This window comes from Hypomesus nipponensis, chromosome 16 (genome assembly GCF_054491055.1).
Source record: "Hypomesus nipponensis isolate SF chromosome 16, ASM5449105v1, whole genome shotgun sequence".
Lineage (NCBI taxonomy): Eukaryota > Metazoa > Chordata > Actinopteri > Osmeriformes > Osmeridae > Hypomesus > Hypomesus nipponensis.
Genome location: NC_140376.1, coordinates 992,114 through 1,010,199, shown reverse-complemented (window position 1 = coordinate 1,010,199; position 18,086 = coordinate 992,114). Strand labels below are relative to the sequence as shown.

Here is an 18,086-nt window from a genome sequence, read left to right as displayed (position 1 = left end):
CTGTTATTGTTTGTAGTTTTTCAATTATTTTACCGTTCTCTTCTACTGACAACGTCTGAAATAGATTATAGGTACAAGTACCTAGATGTATCTAAATAGGACAGTTCTGTCAGCAACTGGAATCACAAGTAAGGAGGCAAAAACACTCCAGAGACCCAATCTTCGATTATCTGGCATTTATTTACTTTTCATTTGTGAAAAATACCATTTTAGTTAGTCACACAAACATATCATCCCAGCACCACCCTCAAGTGTTCAAAGAGCGGAATTCTTTTCCTTCTTCCACAAAGCCAAACAGGATGAAGATCCTTAGAATTTAAGTTTTCCCAGAACTACCTACAGTAGCTGGAGCATACAAAGAAATAAAGGTTTTTCTTGTTCATGTTCTGCTCAGCAGAGCCCAACACTGGAGGCCAGACAGGACGACCAGAAACACAACAAATAACCCAACTTAGTTCTCAGGGTGCAGTCTGATACGCGACAGTTTGAATGCCAGTTTACTGTTATGAAAACAAAACTGTTTCTGATGCTGGATGAAAGGTGGGTTTGTAGACACTGGTGTCACACACACAAGACAAACTAAAGAATGGTCACACCTGGCACAGTTTTCCTTGGGGAGAGTTACAGTTGGACCATGACGGATTCAGCCATGTTGTACAGCATAACAGTTGTCCACATGAACATCCGTCATCAACAACTCTCGTGACATAAAATAAAAAAAACTATAATCTGTCGCCATGTGTGTTACGATTCCTTATTGCAAGGAACATGTCCATTAGGTATCACAGAGGCTAGCATCCACAGGCACTGGTGACCTGGCCCCTTCTTGTGGGATGATGGCGCGCACACATGCGATCTTAACCTCGGCCAGATCACCTCCGATGCCAGACGTCTGCGCCTGCCGCGTGGGGCTGAAGGAGGGACAGGTCAGATGCGTGCCCTCTCCCTCTGCAGTCTGGAGTTGTAGGCACGCGACACAGTGTTCCAGGCATCCATGTACCTATCCATGCACATGGCGATGCATTTCTGCACGGTACACAGAAGAGAAGCTGTGAGTCCAGCAATCTGTTTAATCAGAGAGCTGAGGCACGATGGGGCAATCAAACACTCCCCCATCGCCATTACTTCTGTCGCTGGCACCGAAATGTCTACTAATGATTGCAAACACTTTGTACTATACTCGGAAGGCCAAATGTTGAATACATCAAGACTAAATACCAACCTGTTCAGAGTTGTCTAACGTGCCTCCAGGCTTACCTATGCATTTCTTGAAGCATTTATCTGTCATTCTCTACAAGAGAAAGGAAATTCATTAAAATAAATTGTCACTCGGTTAATTGACCTAATTAACCATCCTCAGGGTCTACACAGTACAAAATCTACATAGTACAAAATGTATATTTTACATTACACCAGCCGAACATACATTAGTATACGCATTTGTGATAATGCTGTTTGTTCAGATTATATGTCTAATTACAAACACCCAATGTTAGTAATTATACATGATTTTACACGTATATGACTAAATGGCGTTTAGCAATTCCATATTCTTGCTAGTAGGTAGGCTAGCTAGGTTTTAATATATAACTACCTGTAACAGCTCTTGCGCATTAGCTACTGCAATCTGGACCTTCACTTGCTCCATTATTGTGCCAGTGTCCATTTTACCAGACCCAGCACCCGCTGAAAAATCTGAACCGAACCCGTCCATGTTTGATTGTGAAAATATCGATAGTTATTCAGTAGTTAAACTATAAATTACACGTGCATGTAACTACTGCTAGCAATAAGCTCAATGCCCTTGACAGAAACGGAACATCACATACGCAACTTCCTGTAGGCGGAATCAACGTTTTTGCTCATGAGTTGTCAGAGTTGCGTGTCCGTGTTCAAAAGACATTCAATCCTCGTGGGTGTTTTATAAAGCATCGTTGGTATACTAAAGACAAGGGTATCTTATCTGGCAAAGGGTCACTAATGGAGATTCCAAAAGATTCAGTGGTTCGGAAAACTCACCGGAAAATGCCTCAACTTGAAAACATTTAATCCCCCCTATCTACGATAATTTTGAAATCCACTTTCTACAACAGAATGTTCTACTTTTATGATATATTAATCCTGGGGCAGGTGTCGAAAAACAAACTATTCGAAATGTTGCCATGTGTTAGTTATTTTACTTCCGGGTGCATTAAGCAAACATCAGTTTTTCCTTTTGCTAGCTACCTACTACATGATTATCTCCCGTCCGTGATATCCAACCATTGTTGTAATCTTTTTATTTATTGATTAGAGGTTACATTATTGAGACATTATAGTCAACGCACTTAGCTACATTTCTGTATTGGCGGTTAAAAAAGACAGTTGCCATGGTGATGCAAAACGCTTTGCAGACTAGTTTGTGAAGAAGCTAGCGTAGCTAGCAACTGTTAATGCTGGACCAACAACAGAAGCCAAGTTACGTGCATCCAACAACTATAAAATCGTGGACAGTTCTCTGCAATGGTAACATATAACCCTTTTACTGGTCAATGATGAGCCATTTCAATGTCAATGTATATCGATGGCGTAGCTCGATATAAATGGTATAGTAGCTAGGCTAGTCTATGCTGGTACTACTAGCCTGGCTGTATCTATTTCTAATATTCACCAGACGACTGTTAAAATAGCTTGTTGTTAGCTATCATGGCATTATTAGCTAGTTCTGTTAGCAAATAATACAGTAGCTAGTTAGCCGGCGTGGTTTAATTGAGCAGTAAGCTATGAAGCTAACAAATAATCACATTATAAGCAGATGCCTCGATTTAGGGGGTTTAGATATTATTATGCACAAGTATTCTGCTTTCGTCAACACAACTCCATAACGTTAAGTCACTCTTCTGTGTTTCATTTTTTTGTAGTTTGTTCAAATCCTAACTTTTTTAAACCTTATTGTTACCTAAAATGTTGGGAGGGATGAATAAAAAAATAGATAACGTATCAATCAACGTAAACGCCGACAGGTGGCGCAGTTGGCATGTTCAAGCGGCATTTTGAAAAAGGGTGCAAACTTGTGTCCAGGAAGTCTAATGCAAGAACTACATAGTACATTTCCCAATTGTTTATCGACCTTTTTTTTTTTTTTTGTGCATTTCACCCGTTTTACCGTCCATACACAGCACCTTTTCTCATGATCTCATTGGCCATAACATGACTAATCATGAATGTATCCAACCACCAAGAACGACTAAGAGGTGTTTATGTGACAGTTTCCAGCAAGCAGCGCTTCTAGGACATTTAATTCCAACTGCTTATTCAGTCAGTTTAGCCTATTAAGTTGCCTTCTTTCATAAAGTTGGGCCATATCTTGATCCTTCAGCACCTCTGTACGTGGGTCCCTGTCTGAGGTGGAAATATTGATCTGCCTTAGTTGTTAGAAGGCAGCATGAAATGTTTCCAATGGCAGCACAGTGAACAGCATGTGTCTGAGAAACTGTGGCTGATATTTTGTTTCCCAGAATGGGTTGAAAGCGAAAACCCTGTGTAGCTGCGGCTCTGTGGGTCTGCCTGTCAGGTCAGAGTCTGTGCAGTGCAGCTGTTTCAATTTTCAATTTTTAGAAGAAATCATCAACATTGTAAAAAATATAACCCAAGCTGTACAGTGTTCGCAGTTTTCGTACAGTTATTGTGTCATAAAGTCAACTGCCTGTGGAAAATGAAAACTGTAATATAAGCCGCCAGGCCTGGTCTACCTGCTGGTGTCTTGGGCTCCACTGTAGCCTAAAAGATCCACCATTTAATCTGCACTGTCTTTTGTATCCTGGGTCGTTGTTGAATGGCATTCTATTCATTTCGAAGATGCTTTCATCAAAAGCCACATGTAAATGCATGTCGAAAGTGCAGTGGAAAGTCAAGTATCAGAAGTGCGTAGTTCTAACAGTGTTAGTGGTTAGACTCAAGGACTAGTTGGCCCAGTACAAATCCCAGCTACCAGGCACAGTGGGACAACAACATCACATTTCTTCTTCAGCAAACCTGAGGCCTCCCCGTCTCGCTGAGTCCTGGTCCACTTGTGTGTCTTCTGCCCTTCCTAGCAGCCTAGCTGTCCTTGGATAAACCCTTCCCTTGGTGAGCGGACCCTGTCTCTTACGGGGGTGTTCCACCCTCCGTGGCCTGTGAGCGGTTAAGCACTCACACGCCACACAGCATAGCTCCCCGAACTAAAGGCAGAGATTTGTGTTTGCTCATCCATGCCCCTTCACTCGCCTGGATATAGGGCCAAGACGGTTTGTTTATCATCATGATGTCATTAAGAACGCTGGGATGCTGTGAGGTGATTGCCTCTGTGGGTCTGGGAGAGGCAATCTCCAGGCTGGGCCCCAAAGGCTATAAATAGCATGGCCAGCTTTGAGTTATGAACCCCAAGATCAATAGAGAAGATTGTGTCTTTGACAAACTTTGCATGAGGCCTTGAGAGCGTAAACGTTGGCTGCCTCAGTAAAACCTTGGGGGACTCAAATTCCAAGAAGTAGCCTAATCCCAACAGGCTTAATATCTGTATCAACTGGCCATTTTAACCCTGGTCCGGAACCACCCTAACTATCTAACCACTGAAATACCATGAGAACCACATCAGCACTTCTAATCCTCGATGTTCTGCGGTACGTTCTACGTGTTCCTGTGTGTTAGGATGAGTGTGTGTGTGTGATAACGTCTTGTGTTTGTCTCAGGAGGAGCGCTTTGCCTTCCTGGCTGAGTGGTACGACCCGAGCGCTGCTCTGCTGCGGCGCTATCAGCTCCTGTTCTACCCCAGGGACAGCTCCGTGGAGATGGTAGGCAAGGCTGCTTCAGGGAGCCATGAGTGATGCTCCTTGCAGGGCATGTATATGCATATAGGAGTGGCTGGTGGCTATATCCATGTGTGAGTGCCTGGGTGGGTGTTCACACAGTGGAAACATGGAAAACAAAATACTTTGTCACGTTTTGAAAAACGTTCTTAAACCACCTACCCAATCCCTTCAAGGTATGGTGGTAAAAACGCCTAGAGGTGTTCACCTCAATATCAGTGTTGCAAAACTCTGTGCATTACAAAGTGCATACATGTTCAATGATTAACTGCCTTGTTTCAAATATTCTATGAGTAAAACTCTGAGAAAATGTTTTCTTCATGATACTGTCAGTCTCCCGACCCTGGAGAGATGGTCTCATGTTGTCCTACATGTCACCCTGTGTGAGCCCAGACATGCTCCTGACCCTCTCCTCGGTGTCACGAGCCTCCAGGAACTTCCTTTTCTCGTTGCAGTTCGACGTGAAAAACCAGCGCACGTTTCTGAGAAAGACCAAATACGAGGACCTCCGCCCCGAGGACCTGTTTGTGGGGAACCGGGTCAACGTGTTTTCCCGACAGCTCAATCTGATTGGATACGGAGACCAGTATACAGCCAATAGGCTGGGCAGTAAGAAGGAGAGGTATGGATCTGGAAGTGATGCAGTAAGAAGATGTTGAAGGAGGATGGTAGACCGAGCACAGTCACACCTCCCCTCTTTTTTCTGATGCGCTGTAAGGAGGCAGCTAATTGGCTACTTGATGTCTGTGGTTGCATGTGTTAACTGTTCCCATTGGCTGAAGTAACGCAAGCTGTTCTATGTGTTAACTCTCCTTACTGGCCGAAGCTGTTTGTTTCATGTGGGAACTGTTCTTGTGGGCCTAAGGAAGGCTGTAGGGAGTGTATGAGAGGGTTAGCTGTGTGTGAGAGTGAGAGAGAGACTTTACTGGGGCTATCTGATGTAAATGACTCACCAGTTAGGACTACACATGCCTCTGTGATGAACACTAAACACTGCAGCCTATAGTATTACTCACAACCTACAGTACTACACTCCCTCCCTCCCTCCTTCCCTCCTTCCCTCCTTCCCTCCTTCCCTCCCTCCCTCCCTCCCTCCCTCCCTCCCCAGCTCTGTCTTTTCTCATCCCTCTGCTCCAGACTAAGGGTAGCTGATGTTGACGAGGTGTTTTGTGCCTGTCTTCTCTCACAGGAGATGCTTCCTTCTCCTATTATGTCCAAATACGTCAAAGAAAAGAGGAGAAACAGAACTGAGTTTTCGACAGAACGATAAACCGGTTCAGAATGTTTGTGTTAAGCTGAACAGATGTTCTTATCACGGAAGACATGATCTAACTAACTCCCCTTCCTGCCCTCCTGTCTTCCAGAACTCTTGCTATGATCAAGCCAGATGCCGTTCCAAAGATCGGAGACATCATCCAGATGATCTACGACTCCAACCTGATCGTGACCAAAGCCAAAATGACCAAGCTCACATGGTAAGCCCTCATGACTCCCAAAATGGTGCCTCAGTGCTGTCACAGTGGTCCTGGGACCGGGTCACCGTCACCAGAAAGACCCTGTGCAGCTTTGGAAGTCAGAGTCCACGATGGGTCGTTAGAAACCAAACAGGAAAATAGATCCTCTGTCAGCCCTCCCCAGTGATTCATATTTGATCATCAGCTCTCCTTCTGTCTCTCTCTGTGTCTCTCTCTGTGTCTCTCTCTGTGTCTCTCGCTCTGTCTCTCTCTGTGTCTCTCGCTCTGTCTCTCTCTCTGTGTCTCTCTCTGTGTCTCTCTCTGTGTCTCTCTCTGTGTCTCTCTCTCTGTCTCTCTCTGTGTCTCTCGCTCTGTCTCTCTCTGTGTCTCTCGCTCTGTCTCTCTCTCTCTCGCTCTGTCTCTCTCTCTCTGTGTCTCTCTCTGTGTCTCTCTCTGTGTCTCTCTCTGTCTCTGTCTCTCTCTGTCTCTGTCTCTCTCTGTGTCTGTCTCTCTCTGTGTCTGTCTCTCTCTGTGTCTCTCTCTCTCTGTGTCTGTCTCTCTCTCTGTCTCTCTCTCTGTGTCTCTCTGTGTCTCTCTGTGTCTCTCTCTGTGTCTCTCTCTGTGTCTCTCTCTCTGTCTCTCTCTCTGTCTCTCTCTCTGTCTCTCTCTCTGTCTCTCCTTCTGTCTCTGTCTGTGTCTCTCTCTGTGTCTCTCTCTGTGTCTCTCTCTCTGTCTCTCTCTCTGTCTCTCTCTCTGTCTCTCTCTGTGTCTCTCTCTGTGTCTCTCTCTGTGTCTCTCTCTCTGTCTCTCTCTCTGTCTCTCTCTCTGTCTCTCTCTCTGTCTCTCCTTCTGTCTCTGTCTGTGTCTCTCTCTCTGTCTCTCTCTCTGTCTCTCCTTCTGTCTCTGTCTGTGTCTCTCTCTGTGTCTCTCTCTCTGTCTCTCTCTGTGTGTCTCTCTCTGTGTCTCTCTCTCTGTCTCTCTCTGTGTCTCTCTCTGTGGATGTGAAGGGCATCGTGCTCTTGTCTCACCCATCAGATGGGGGCAGTAACGGCTCTCCTTCTATCCTGTAAATACACACTCTCTCTTTCAACCACGCATTTTCTCTCCTTCCTTATCTTTCTCCCTCCTTCTCTCTCTCTCTCTGTCTCTCTCTCTCGGGCTTTGATGTGTGTGAGCACGTGTTAGCACATGAGAGAATGCTCTTAAGCCCTCTACGGGGGGTAACTATCGTGGAAACAAACCTCAAATAGTTGATTTTGTCTGAATATCACAGAGATTTGAAACACCACGTCTGACTCATGGTTCAGACATAATGTTCCTCCTTCAGAGTGTTCATGTTATATCCTTCTCCCACAGGATCAGTCTGCACTGGGCTTGAATTCAAACTAAAGGAAATGGAGTTTGTCCCATTTCTGTTACGCTCCAAATGATAAGACAGGCCTTTGAACCTGTGGTATCTGCTATGATTAGAGAGTGCCTGACAAGGTCACCTTCACCTGCCCCCTGGGGTGGAGCTGCGGCCTGGACTGAAGATGTGTGGTCTGTGGGCAGGAGAAACCAGAGCAGGCTGGATGGTGTGTCTGTCAGGGAGCTGCCCTGGATGGTGTCTGTCAGGGAGCTGCCCTGGATGGTGTCTGTCAGGGAGCTGCCCTGGATGGTGTCTGTCAGGGAGCTGCCCTGGATGGTGTCTGTCAGGGGGCTGCCCTGGATGGTGTCTGTCAGGGAGCTGCCCTGGATGGTGTGTCTGTCAGGGAGCTGCCCTGGATGGTGTCTGTCAGGGAACTGCCCTGGATGGTGTCTGTCAGGGAGCTGCCCTGGATGGTGTCTGTCAGGGAGCTGCCCTGGATGGTGTGTCTGTCAGGGAGCTGCCCTGGATGGTGTCTGTCAGGGAGCTGCCCTGGATGGTGTCTGTCAGGGAGCTGCCCTGGATGGTGTCTGTCAGGGGGCTGCCCTGGATGGTGTGTCTGTCAGGGGGCTGCCCTGGATGGTGTCTGTCAGGGGGCTGCCCTGGATGGTGTCTGTCAGGGAGCTGCCCTGGATGGTGTGTCTGTCAGGGAGCTGCCCTGGTGGGGTGGGGGGGCGGACAGGTGGATCTGGGGAGCAGAAACAAGGCTGTCATTGACCCCTGGAGACCCTGTATGGCTGTGCTGCTGTTTGGAGTCAGCACCTGACAGTCCATTTCATCACACATTAACCCTGCCTTTATGGTTCCCTCCAGGAGCCAAGGGGCCGACTTCTACACTGAACATCAGACCAAGCCTTTCTTCAAGTGAGTCCTTCCTGTGTAATGATTGACCTGTGGGCAGGGGAGGGAGGGAGGGAGGGAGGGGGGAGGGAGGGAGGGAGGGAGGGAGGGAGGGAGGGAGGGAGGGAGGGAGGGAGGGAGGGAGGGAGGGAGGGAGGGAGGGAGGGAGGGAGGGAGGGAGGGAGGGAGGGAGGCGCTTCAAGGAGGCTTCAAGGGCCAGCCGCCATCTTAAGTGTGTTCTGTGTTATTGATTGCAGTGACACTTGATCAGATATACAGCCTGTGGCTATTTCTGGCCCTGGGGCCAGTTGACTTTGAATCCTCTGTTGTTATCAGTAACCTGGTGCAGTTTATGACCTCTGGGCCGGTCGTTGCCATGGAGCTGATGGGGGACGAGGCGGTGGCAGGGTGGAGGAGGCTCCTGGGGCCCACGGACGCCGGCGTGGCGAGGAGCGAGGCGGCGGGGAGCGTGCGGGCGCAGTACGGGACGGACGGAACAAGGAACGCCGGCCACGGCTCTGACTCCCTGGCCGCCGCTGCCCGGGTACACACACACACACACACACAGCTCTGACTCCCTGGCCACCGCTGCCCGGGTACACACACACACACAGCTCTGACTCCCTGGCCGCCGCTGCCCGGGTACACACACACACACACACACACACACACACAGCTCTGACTCCCTGGCCGCCGCTGCCCGGGTACACACACACACACACACACACACACAGCTCTGACTCCCTGGCCGCCACTGCCCGGGTACACACACTGGGACTCCTGAACAGGAGTCTGCAACAGCTGTTTCCACAACCCAGTTCCACTGAGCATAAGACATGACACCCACATGACGCATGTAGGACATGGACAATATACTGCATGTATGTTTGTCTTACAGCATTCCTACTTCAATGTCGTAAATAAACGTATTCCTACTTGTTTATGATATTGTTGTTTGTGATGTTGTTGTTGTTTATGTTGTTGTTGTGTGCAGGAGCTGGAGTTCTTCTTCCTGTCCACGACAGGCTGTGGTCCCTCCAACACCGCCAGCTACACAGACTCCACCTGCTGCATCATCAAACCTCACGCCATATCAGAAGGTCAGGACCCTCCACCTCCCCTGCCTCGCTCTCCTCCCTGACCCCACCTCCCATGTCCAGGCTAGGCCTCTCTCCTCTCCTCCCACCAGCCTCGCTCTCCTCCCTGACCCCACTTCCCATGTCCAGGCTAGGCCTCTCTCCTCTCCTCCCCCCAGCCTCGCTCTCCTCCCTGACCCCACCTCCCATGTCCAGGCTAGGCCTCTCTCCTCTCCTCCCCCCTGCACTCCTCTGTCTTAGTAAGCAGGTGTTGCTGCTGGGATCCTTGTATTTACCGAACTGTAACCAGATTACCGCAGGTTCAGTTCTGTGTATGTGTTAGTCTCTGTGCTAAGCTTGTTGTGTGCTGCAGGCCAGAGAGGCTTGGTGTTGTTGAAAACCTGCTGCTAACCTGGTGGTTATGTAAGCTGCCTCTCTCCCTTGACTGTGTTAGACTGAGATGGGTTTGCGTCACACAAAGCCAGCTCATATTGTAACCAACCTTCCCAAATCCCTGTTCTGATCCCTGCTTGTGGAGAATGCCTTGGGTGCACTGACCTGGGAAATGTGGGGCTGGGGCTATGGCTGGGCCTGGGGAAGGGGCTGGGCTCGCAAAGAAACGTTGTCCAGATCCTCATGGGCTATAAGCTTAGTCTAAAGCACAGCACACAGGGAAGAGCTCAACTGTTGGCCTAGTGTGAACTAGTTTAGACCCGGACTAGACATTGATGAGCTGTGTGTGTCTACTAAATTAGACCTGGGCTCGATGTTTAAGAGCTGTACGCCTAGTCTACACTAACCCTGGAGTACTTTGAGTTCACCAATCACCAACCTGCAGGCCTGTTGCTATGGGAACCTGCTGATTTTTGCTGTCAGGAGAGTTGCATGTTACCATCAGCTTAGCAACTTGCCAACAACAATTAGAGGCCCACTGGACTTTCTTCTGAAGAGAGCAGTTTGTTCTCTCTCCTCCTACACACACACACACACACACACACACACACACAAGCACACTGAAATCATTCCACCTTCCCACAAAAGCCCAGCCGCTGAGCTGTCCTGATAAAGCTCTGCCTTTGATAGCCTTTTAATTCCCACAGGATGGGAGTCCAGATGACATTTAGATTCTGTTAGAGTCCTGGTGGGTTCGTAACCCTTCCTAACATGGTCCTCTGGCAGGCAGACAGTCTGCAAGCCATTAAAGAGATGAAACCCCCCGTCCAGGTTGCGCTACTAAGCCACCCTGGGTTGTAGAAGCCTAGGGGAGGTAGGTGTTAGTGTGGAAGTAGGTGTTAGTGTGGAGGTAGGTGTTAGTGTGGAGGAAGGGGGTGTGGAGGGTGGGTGGGGGTGTGGAGGGAGAAGCAGGTTTTCAGAAGGTTTGTCAGCAGTGGGTCTGATGATGTCATTCTGGAAAACAGAGAGGGAGGGGGTAATCTAGGGAGCGGCTATTTATTGTTTCAGCAGATGAGACAGAGATAAAATTGTTCTTTCACCTGCAGTTTACCTCCCCCCTCACGGCAGGGGGGCTGTGTCTCGGGGTCACACCTGGGCAGAGCAAACTGGCAACGCCAAACTGCCCCGTCACCAAGAGCAACCAAACTGCCCCGTCACCAGGAGCAACCAAACTGCCCCGTCACCAGGAGCAACCAAACTGCCCCGTCACCAGGAGCAACCAAACTGCCCCGTCACCAAGAGCAACCAAACTGCCCCGTCACCAGGAGCAACCAAACTGCCCCGTCACCAGGAGCAACCAAACTGCCCCGTCACCAAGAGCAACCAAACTGCCCCGTCACCAGGAGCAACCAAACTGCCCCGTCACCAAGAGCAACCAAACTGCCCCGTCACCAAGAGCAACCAAACTGCCCCGTCACCAAGAGCAACCAAACTTCCCCGTCACCAGGAGCAACCAAACTGCCCCGTCACTAGGAGCAACCAAACTGCCCCGTCACCAAGAGCAACCGCACTCCTGTCACACACAGCCTTGGCTCGCTTTGCCGTGATTGTATCCTGAAGGCCAATGGAAAGGTGTCTAGCTCCGCCTGTCTGGAGCCGGCGGCCAATGGGGGAGGAGTTGTGACTGGAAAATCGTGCGCAGTCATGACTGGAATAGAGAAACATGTGTTGCTAGGCAGCCAGGCTCTCCTAGCAACAGTGGCAGCTGTGGAGATGTGATATGGCTGTCCCCGGCAGGCGCTGTGGTGTCTGCAGAGCCCAGGATGTGAGGCTGGAACACACACGTTCACCCAGGTGTGACCAGACAGGGGGCTGGGGGGGGGGGTGTGTGTGTGTGTACACACATACAGTAACTACATACATGCATATATGTATAGATATATAGTGCTGGAAAAAAACATACACATGTATGCAAAGTACGTAGGCCTATATGATTATGTATGTATGTGTGTATATATATACACAGTATATATATTTTTAAATGTATATATGAGTGGAGCGGTGCTGCTGAGACAGACACCTGCTGCCGTCTGTCAGCACGGACACAGCTGCTGTCTGTCAGCACGGACACAGCTGCTGTCTGGATTCATTGTGTTTCCCTGTGTCTGTCGTCCAGCTCTCTGGCATCTGGTCTGACTGGAACCTTGACTGTGTTCAGGGGCACAGTCCGCTCTCCAGACCAGCTGTTAGGAAGATCATCTCTCTGTTGTCTGGGAGGGATCCTAATGTAGCCTGGCACAGTCCACCGTCCACGGACACTTCAGTGAATGTTGTAGTAGTGTAACCGCTTTTCAGCAGCAGTCAAGCCATGTTAGAAGACAGGGTTCAGAATGTCAGAGATTTGAGATCACACACACAGAAGATGGTGTCCTGGTAGGGTGGTAAAGACTGCTGTAATTGGGTTTGTAGAAGTGATCTCCCCGGGTGTCTCCAGGCGGTGTGATTAAGCCGACAGTGTTGCCCTGCTGCCCTGCTGCTGGTCCTACGTTCCCCTGCCTCCCAGAGGCCTCTCCCTTGCCTGCCTCCAGCCTCCCTTCCTGGCAAGGCCAGGAGGCTAGTCTCTAACGAGGCCAGGAGGCTAGTCTCTAACGAGGCCAGGAGGCTAGTCTCTAACGAGGCCAGGAGGCTAGTCTCTAACGAGGCCTGGGGGACTGGCAGGTGTCACCTTGGTTACGAAGATTGTGGGTTGACAGGGAAGCCTTCTTTGAAGGCTCGCTGGTAATGAGGAGGATGATGATGAAGATGATGAGGATGATGATGATGATGATGATGTCCGTCCACAGGTCAGACAGGGAGAATTCTCAACGCCATCTCAGCTGCTGGCTTCCCGGTCTCGGCCCTGCAGATGGTGAGAGTTCATCACATCACAATACACACACATCACATGAACATCAAATGAACATCACAGTACATCACATGAACATCACAAGTACATCACATGAACATCACAAGTACATCACAGGACATCACATGAACATCACAAGTACATCACATGAACGTCACATGAACATCACAAGTACATCACATGAACATCAAATGAACATCACAGTACATCACATGAACATCAAATGAACATCACAAGTACATCACATGAACATCACAAGTACATCACAGTACATCACATGAACATCACAAGTACATCACATGAACGTCACATGAACATCACAAGTACATCACATGAACATCACAAGTACATCACATGAACATCACAGTACATCACATGAACATCACATGAACATCACAGCCTGTCGTCTCTACTCACTACAGGGCATGAACAAGTCAACTAATGAACTGTGTCAAAGTAAACATACTTGCTCAATGAATTGCCATGGAAATGAACCCTCCCCCCTCCCTCCCCACTCCGCCCAGTGTAGTTACTCATGTCAGATCACATAGCTCCTCGTTGATCTTATCTGACCTTGTGGTTGAGCCGACCATCACAGCTGAGACCAGCAACTTTCCTCCTGACTCCTCCCCCTCTGATGGGGGGGCGTGGCTTTACACAACCACTCATCAAAGCATACAGCAGACTGCTGAATCCTGGCCCCCCTGTCCAGGGTTCTGTATGGCTGTGCTGTCACACAGCGGTGTGACTGACACACACACAAGCTACGCTGGGCCTGGTTATTACCAAGGAGACCGCTAGGGCCTGGTTATTACCAAGGAGACCACTAGGGCCTGGTTATTACCATGGAGACCGCTAGGGCCTGGTTATTACCAAGGAGACCGCTAGGGCCTGGTTATTACCATGGAGACCACTAGGGCCTGGTTATTACCAAGGAGACCACTAGGGCCTGGTTATTACCATGGAGACCACTAGGGCCTGGTTATTACCAAGGAGACCGCTAGGGCCTGGTTATTACCAAGGAGACCGCTAGGGCCTGGTTATTACCAAGGAGACCGCTAGGGCCTGGTTATTACCAAGGAGACCGCTAGGGCCTGGTTATTACCAAGGAGACCGCTAGGGCCTGGTTATTACCAAGGAGACCGCTAGGGCCTGGTTATTACCAAGGAGACCACTAGGGCCTGGTTATTACCAAGGAGACCGCTAGGGCCTGGTTATTGCCAAGGAGACCGCTAGGGCCTGGTTATTACCAAGGAGACCGCTAGGGCCTGGTTATTACCAAGGAGACCGCTAGGGCCTGGTTATTACCAAGGAGACCGCTAGGGCCTGGTTATTACCAAGGAGACCGCTAGGGCCTGGTTATTACCAAGGAGACCGCTAGGGCCTGGTTATTGCCAAGGAGACCGCTAGGGCCTGGTTATTACCAAGGAGACCGCTAGGGCCTGGTTATTACCAAGGAGACCGCTAGGGCCTGGTTATTACCAAGGAGACCGCTAGGGCCTGGTTATTACCAAGGAGACCGCTAGGGCCTGGTTATTACCAAGGAGACCGCTAGGGCCTGGTTATTACCAAGGAGACCGCTAGGGCCTGGTTATTGCCAAGGAGACCGCTAGGGCCTGGTTATTACCAAGGAGACCGCTAGGGCCTGGTTATTACCATGGAGACAGCTAGGGCCTGGTTATTACCATGGAGACCGCTAGGGCCTGGTTATTACCAAGGAGACTGCTAGGGCCTGGTTATTACCAAGGAGACCGCTAGGGCCTGGTTATTACCATGGAGACCGCTAGGGCCTGGTTATTACCATGGAGACCGCTAGGGCCTGGTTATTACCAAGGAGACCGCTAGGGCCTGGTTATTACCATGGAGACCACTAGGGCCTGGGTTGTGGTGATGCATGCTGATAACTAATGAACCTGTGTGTGTGTAGCATTCAGTGTTCCTAATCAGAAAGGGACAGTCCTAGTAGGCAAGGTTGTAGTAGACACACACATACACACATCCTCTACAGATATCCATGTTCTCTACTTATCAAGGTCAACCAGCCCCTCCCACCCATCCCTTATCACCCACTCACACCCACTCACACCCAGGCTGTCTGTGGTGTGTGTGTTGATCTTGACTGCCTGCTTCCTGCTTGTGTTTCTCAGTTCAGCATGGACCGGGCCAACGCAGAGGAGTTCTACGAGGTTTACAAGGGAGTGGTGACGGAGTACACTGTGAGTGCTGCTTCCTCTAACTGCCCCCTGCTGCGCTGGGTCTGCCCCCTGCTGCGCTGGGTCTGCCCCCTGCTGCGCTGGGTCCTTGTACACAACTCTCCTTTGGATAGCAGCACACTCTGAAAGCAAGAAGAAAAAGTTATCTTAGCATGCTAATAGTTATTTCCACTGTTGACAACAATGAGACAACACTTTTATTCAGAAGGCTTTACGTTCACATCTTCCACCACCCTTTCCCTCCAGCCCTCTCCTCACAGGGGGAGAGAAGTGACTGTTTTTGCTCTGGGAGGGGGGGGGTAGAGGGAGGGGGGGTGGATATTGTGGGGGAGGGGGGAAGGGGGGGTAGAGGGAGGGGGGGGTGCTGGCACAGGGAGCGTGCGGGACGCTGTCTGTTGCCATGTCAACCAAACACATCACCATTTAGATAGCTCTGTTCAAGGAAGTCAACACAGTCCAGTTTCCCAGTACTTGCCTGGTCAGGGTATAGTAACAGCATAGTTACTGGATAGAACTACAGTAGAATAACAGCAGAGTTACAGTAGAATAACCGGGTGTAGCAACAGTGCCTCTGATGTTATCAACATGGTCGTCTCGGGGGGAGCGATCGATGATGAGCGATCGATCCTGTCACCTGACTGGTGTTGGAGGGGGGGGGGGGGGGGACACCTGTCTGGCTGGGGAGAGAGAGAGAGAGACACCTGTCTGGCTTGGGAGAGAGAGAGAGGGTTGTGTATCTTGGGAAATTGTGGTGCTTCCACACGGGCCGTCCTGTTGCCATGGTTTCCCCTCTCCCTACCTGTGAATAGCTCGCTCATAACGTGCCTGGTCTTAAAGAGGAAGTGTGACCCCACTCACACACACAGATGCATGATGTTTTACTGTATGTGAGGTTGTTGCAAATGCTGTCATTGGCTTAAATGCATACAGGTACACATGGGTTCACACACATACACACACAGAGAGACATTCATACATCCAGTCCTACCAGGCACTCATGGTGACAGTGTGTGTGTGTGTGTGCCCCTGTAGAGCATGGTGGCTGAGCTGTGTTCTGGACCCTGCATGGCCCTGGAGATCCAAGCAGCAAGCTCACCCCAGACCTTCAGAGACTTCTGTGGGCCGGCCGACCCGGTGAGTCCACACACGATGGAGATGATGTTGGTGATGATAATGTTGGTGTTGCTGATTATAATGTTGGTGTTGCTGGTTCTCTGAGCCAGGAGGACAGGGCTGGCTCTCTGAGCCAGGAGGACAGGGCTGGCTCTCTGAGCCAGGAGGACAGGGCTGGTTCTCTGAGCCAGGAGGACAGGGCTGGTTCTCTGAGCCAGGAGGACAGGGCTGGCTCTCTGAGCCAGGAGGACAGGGCTGGCTCTCTGAGCCAGGAGGACAGGGCTGGCTCTCTGAGCCAGGAGGACAGGGCTGGCTCTCTGAGCCAGGAGGACAGGGCTGGCTCTCTGAGCCAGGAGGACAGGGCTGGCTCTCTGAGCCAGGAGGACAGGGCTGGTTCTCTGAGCCAGGAGGACAGGGCTGGCTCTCTGAGCCAGGAGGACAGGGCTGGTTCTCTGAGCCAGGAGGACAGGGCTGGCTCTCTGAGCCAGGAGGACAGGGCTGGTTCTCTGAGCCAGGAGGACAGGGCTGGTTCTCTGAGCCAGGAGGACAGGGCTGGCTCTCTGAGCCAGGAGGACAGGGCTGGCTCTCTGAGCCAGGAGGACAGGGCTGGCTCTCTGAGCCAGGAGGACAGGGCTGGCTCTCTGAGCCAGGAGGACAGGGCTGGCTCTCTGAGCCAGGAGGACAGGGCTGGCTCTCTGAGCCAGGAGGACAGGGCTGGCTCTCTGAGCCAGGAGGACAGGGCTGGCTCTCTTCGTCCTCGTCAGAGAACATCCCTCACCAGAGCCCTGTTTTCACCCCCTCTCCTTGGGAACGGGGGATTTTCCCAGGCAGGGTCTTAGAGCTGGTTTACTCTGGGAGGTTTAGGTGTAAGGTGGGAGGTTTAGGGTTAAATACCGTTTCAGTGTTCATGTCTGTGGGCCATTGGAAACCCATCTGTTTGACGCAGCACTATGCAGAAGTAAATGGGATTTAATTTAACCATTAAATCATTAGCTATGCTTAGTCATTAGCCATGCTACCTCATATCACTTAATCTCATAGGCCTTCCCCCTCCCCCTACAAACACACACACACACACAGTGCCCGGTACAGTAACCCCGCCCCCTCGACCACACAGCGCGCCACAAGCTTAACTGCCACACGGTTTCCTAGGTGACAGACTAACATCTGCTCTTAAAATGGTGGCTGAGCGCTCCCCAGCTGAACCTGATTTCAGAGAGAGCTGTGCAGGCTGGTATCTCCCCTGGGCTCTGAGCTCACCTCACCTCAGGGCTGCTTCACTTCACTGACTCTTCCACTTGTGTACTCTCTCTTATCTCTATCTCTCCCTCTGTCTTTCTCTCTCTATCGTCTGCAACTAGAGAGATAGAAATGACTGCCACATTGGGCTTGATGTTAGTCACAGTTAGTTTTCTCCTTATTCGTCTCAGGGTTATGTGTTTTTTTTGTTTTGCTTTTAGTCATTTAGCAGACACTATTATCCAGAGCGCCTTACAGTAAGTACAGGGACATTCCCCTGAGGCAAATAGGGTGAAGTGCCTTGCCCAAGGACACAACGTCATCTTGCACGGCCGGGAATCGAACTGGCAACCTTCTGATTAATAGCCCAATTTCCTAACCGCTGAGCCATCTGACTCCAGCTGTGAAGCCACGGCCCAATGTATAGTTTAACCTCTGGAAAGGGCATTACTTGTGCTTGTAGTTCTCATGCTCCCCATGAGAACTAGACTGTCAGCCTGGATACTATTCTCCTACAGGGCTAGTCGCCTCTCCCTCCCTTCTCCTGCAGGGCTAGTCTCCTTTCTCTCCCTGCTCCTGCTCCTGCAGGGCTAGCCTCCTACCTCCCTCCCTGCTCCTGCAG

General features: G+C 50.3%; 2 protein-coding genes across 2 annotated transcripts in view; one reads left to right on the top strand and one right to left on the bottom strand.

Moving 5' to 3' along the window:
* Positions 1–161: 161 nt before the first annotated feature.
* On the bottom strand, positions 162–1,853 carry timm13 (translocase of inner mitochondrial membrane 13 homolog (yeast)). Its single transcript, XM_084675582.1, has 3 exons — positions 1,595–1,853; positions 1,223–1,291; positions 162–1,026 (listed from the first exon to the last, which is right to left on the bottom strand). Exons 1-3 carry the CDS (start codon positions 1,712–1,714, stop codon positions 928–930), a joined length of 288 nt encoding a protein of 95 aa, XP_084531708.1. The 5' UTR covers positions 1,715–1,853; the 3' UTR covers positions 162–927.
* Positions 1,854–1,919: 66 nt separating this feature from the next.
* The window catches only part of nme7 (NME/NM23 family member 7), a 23,616-nt gene continuing 7,449 nt past the window's right edge, over positions 1,920–18,086 (top strand). The window contains exons 1-10 of the mRNA XM_084675580.1: positions 1,920–2,505; positions 4,710–4,811; positions 5,282–5,448; positions 6,191–6,301; positions 8,499–8,549; positions 8,862–9,069; positions 9,520–9,625; positions 12,838–12,902; positions 15,047–15,115; positions 16,145–16,246. Of these exons, the coding sequence (XP_084531706.1) occupies positions 2,503–2,505; positions 4,710–4,811; positions 5,282–5,448; positions 6,191–6,301; positions 8,499–8,549; positions 8,862–9,069; positions 9,520–9,625; positions 12,838–12,902; positions 15,047–15,115; positions 16,145–16,246 (984 nt within the window). The 5' untranslated portion in view covers positions 1,920–2,502. The remainder of the gene's footprint in view (positions 2,506–4,709; positions 4,812–5,281; positions 5,449–6,190; positions 6,302–8,498; positions 8,550–8,861; positions 9,070–9,519; positions 9,626–12,837; positions 12,903–15,046; positions 15,116–16,144; positions 16,247–18,086) is intronic.

Bases quoted from the DNA above. Each gene is read 5' to 3' on its own strand.
- timm13 (XM_084675582.1), bottom strand. From the start codon at position 1,714: ATGGACGGGTTCGGTTCAGATTTTTCAGCGGGTGCTGGGTCTGGTAAA. The intron at 1,292-1,594 runs GTAGTTATATAT...TTTCTCTTGTAG, and splicing joins ATGCGCAAGAGCTGTTACAG to AGAATGACAGATAAATGCTT. The intron at 1,027-1,222 runs GTTGGTATTTAG...TGTACCGTGCAG, and splicing joins CGTTAGACAACTCTGAACAG to AAATGCATCGCCATGTGCAT.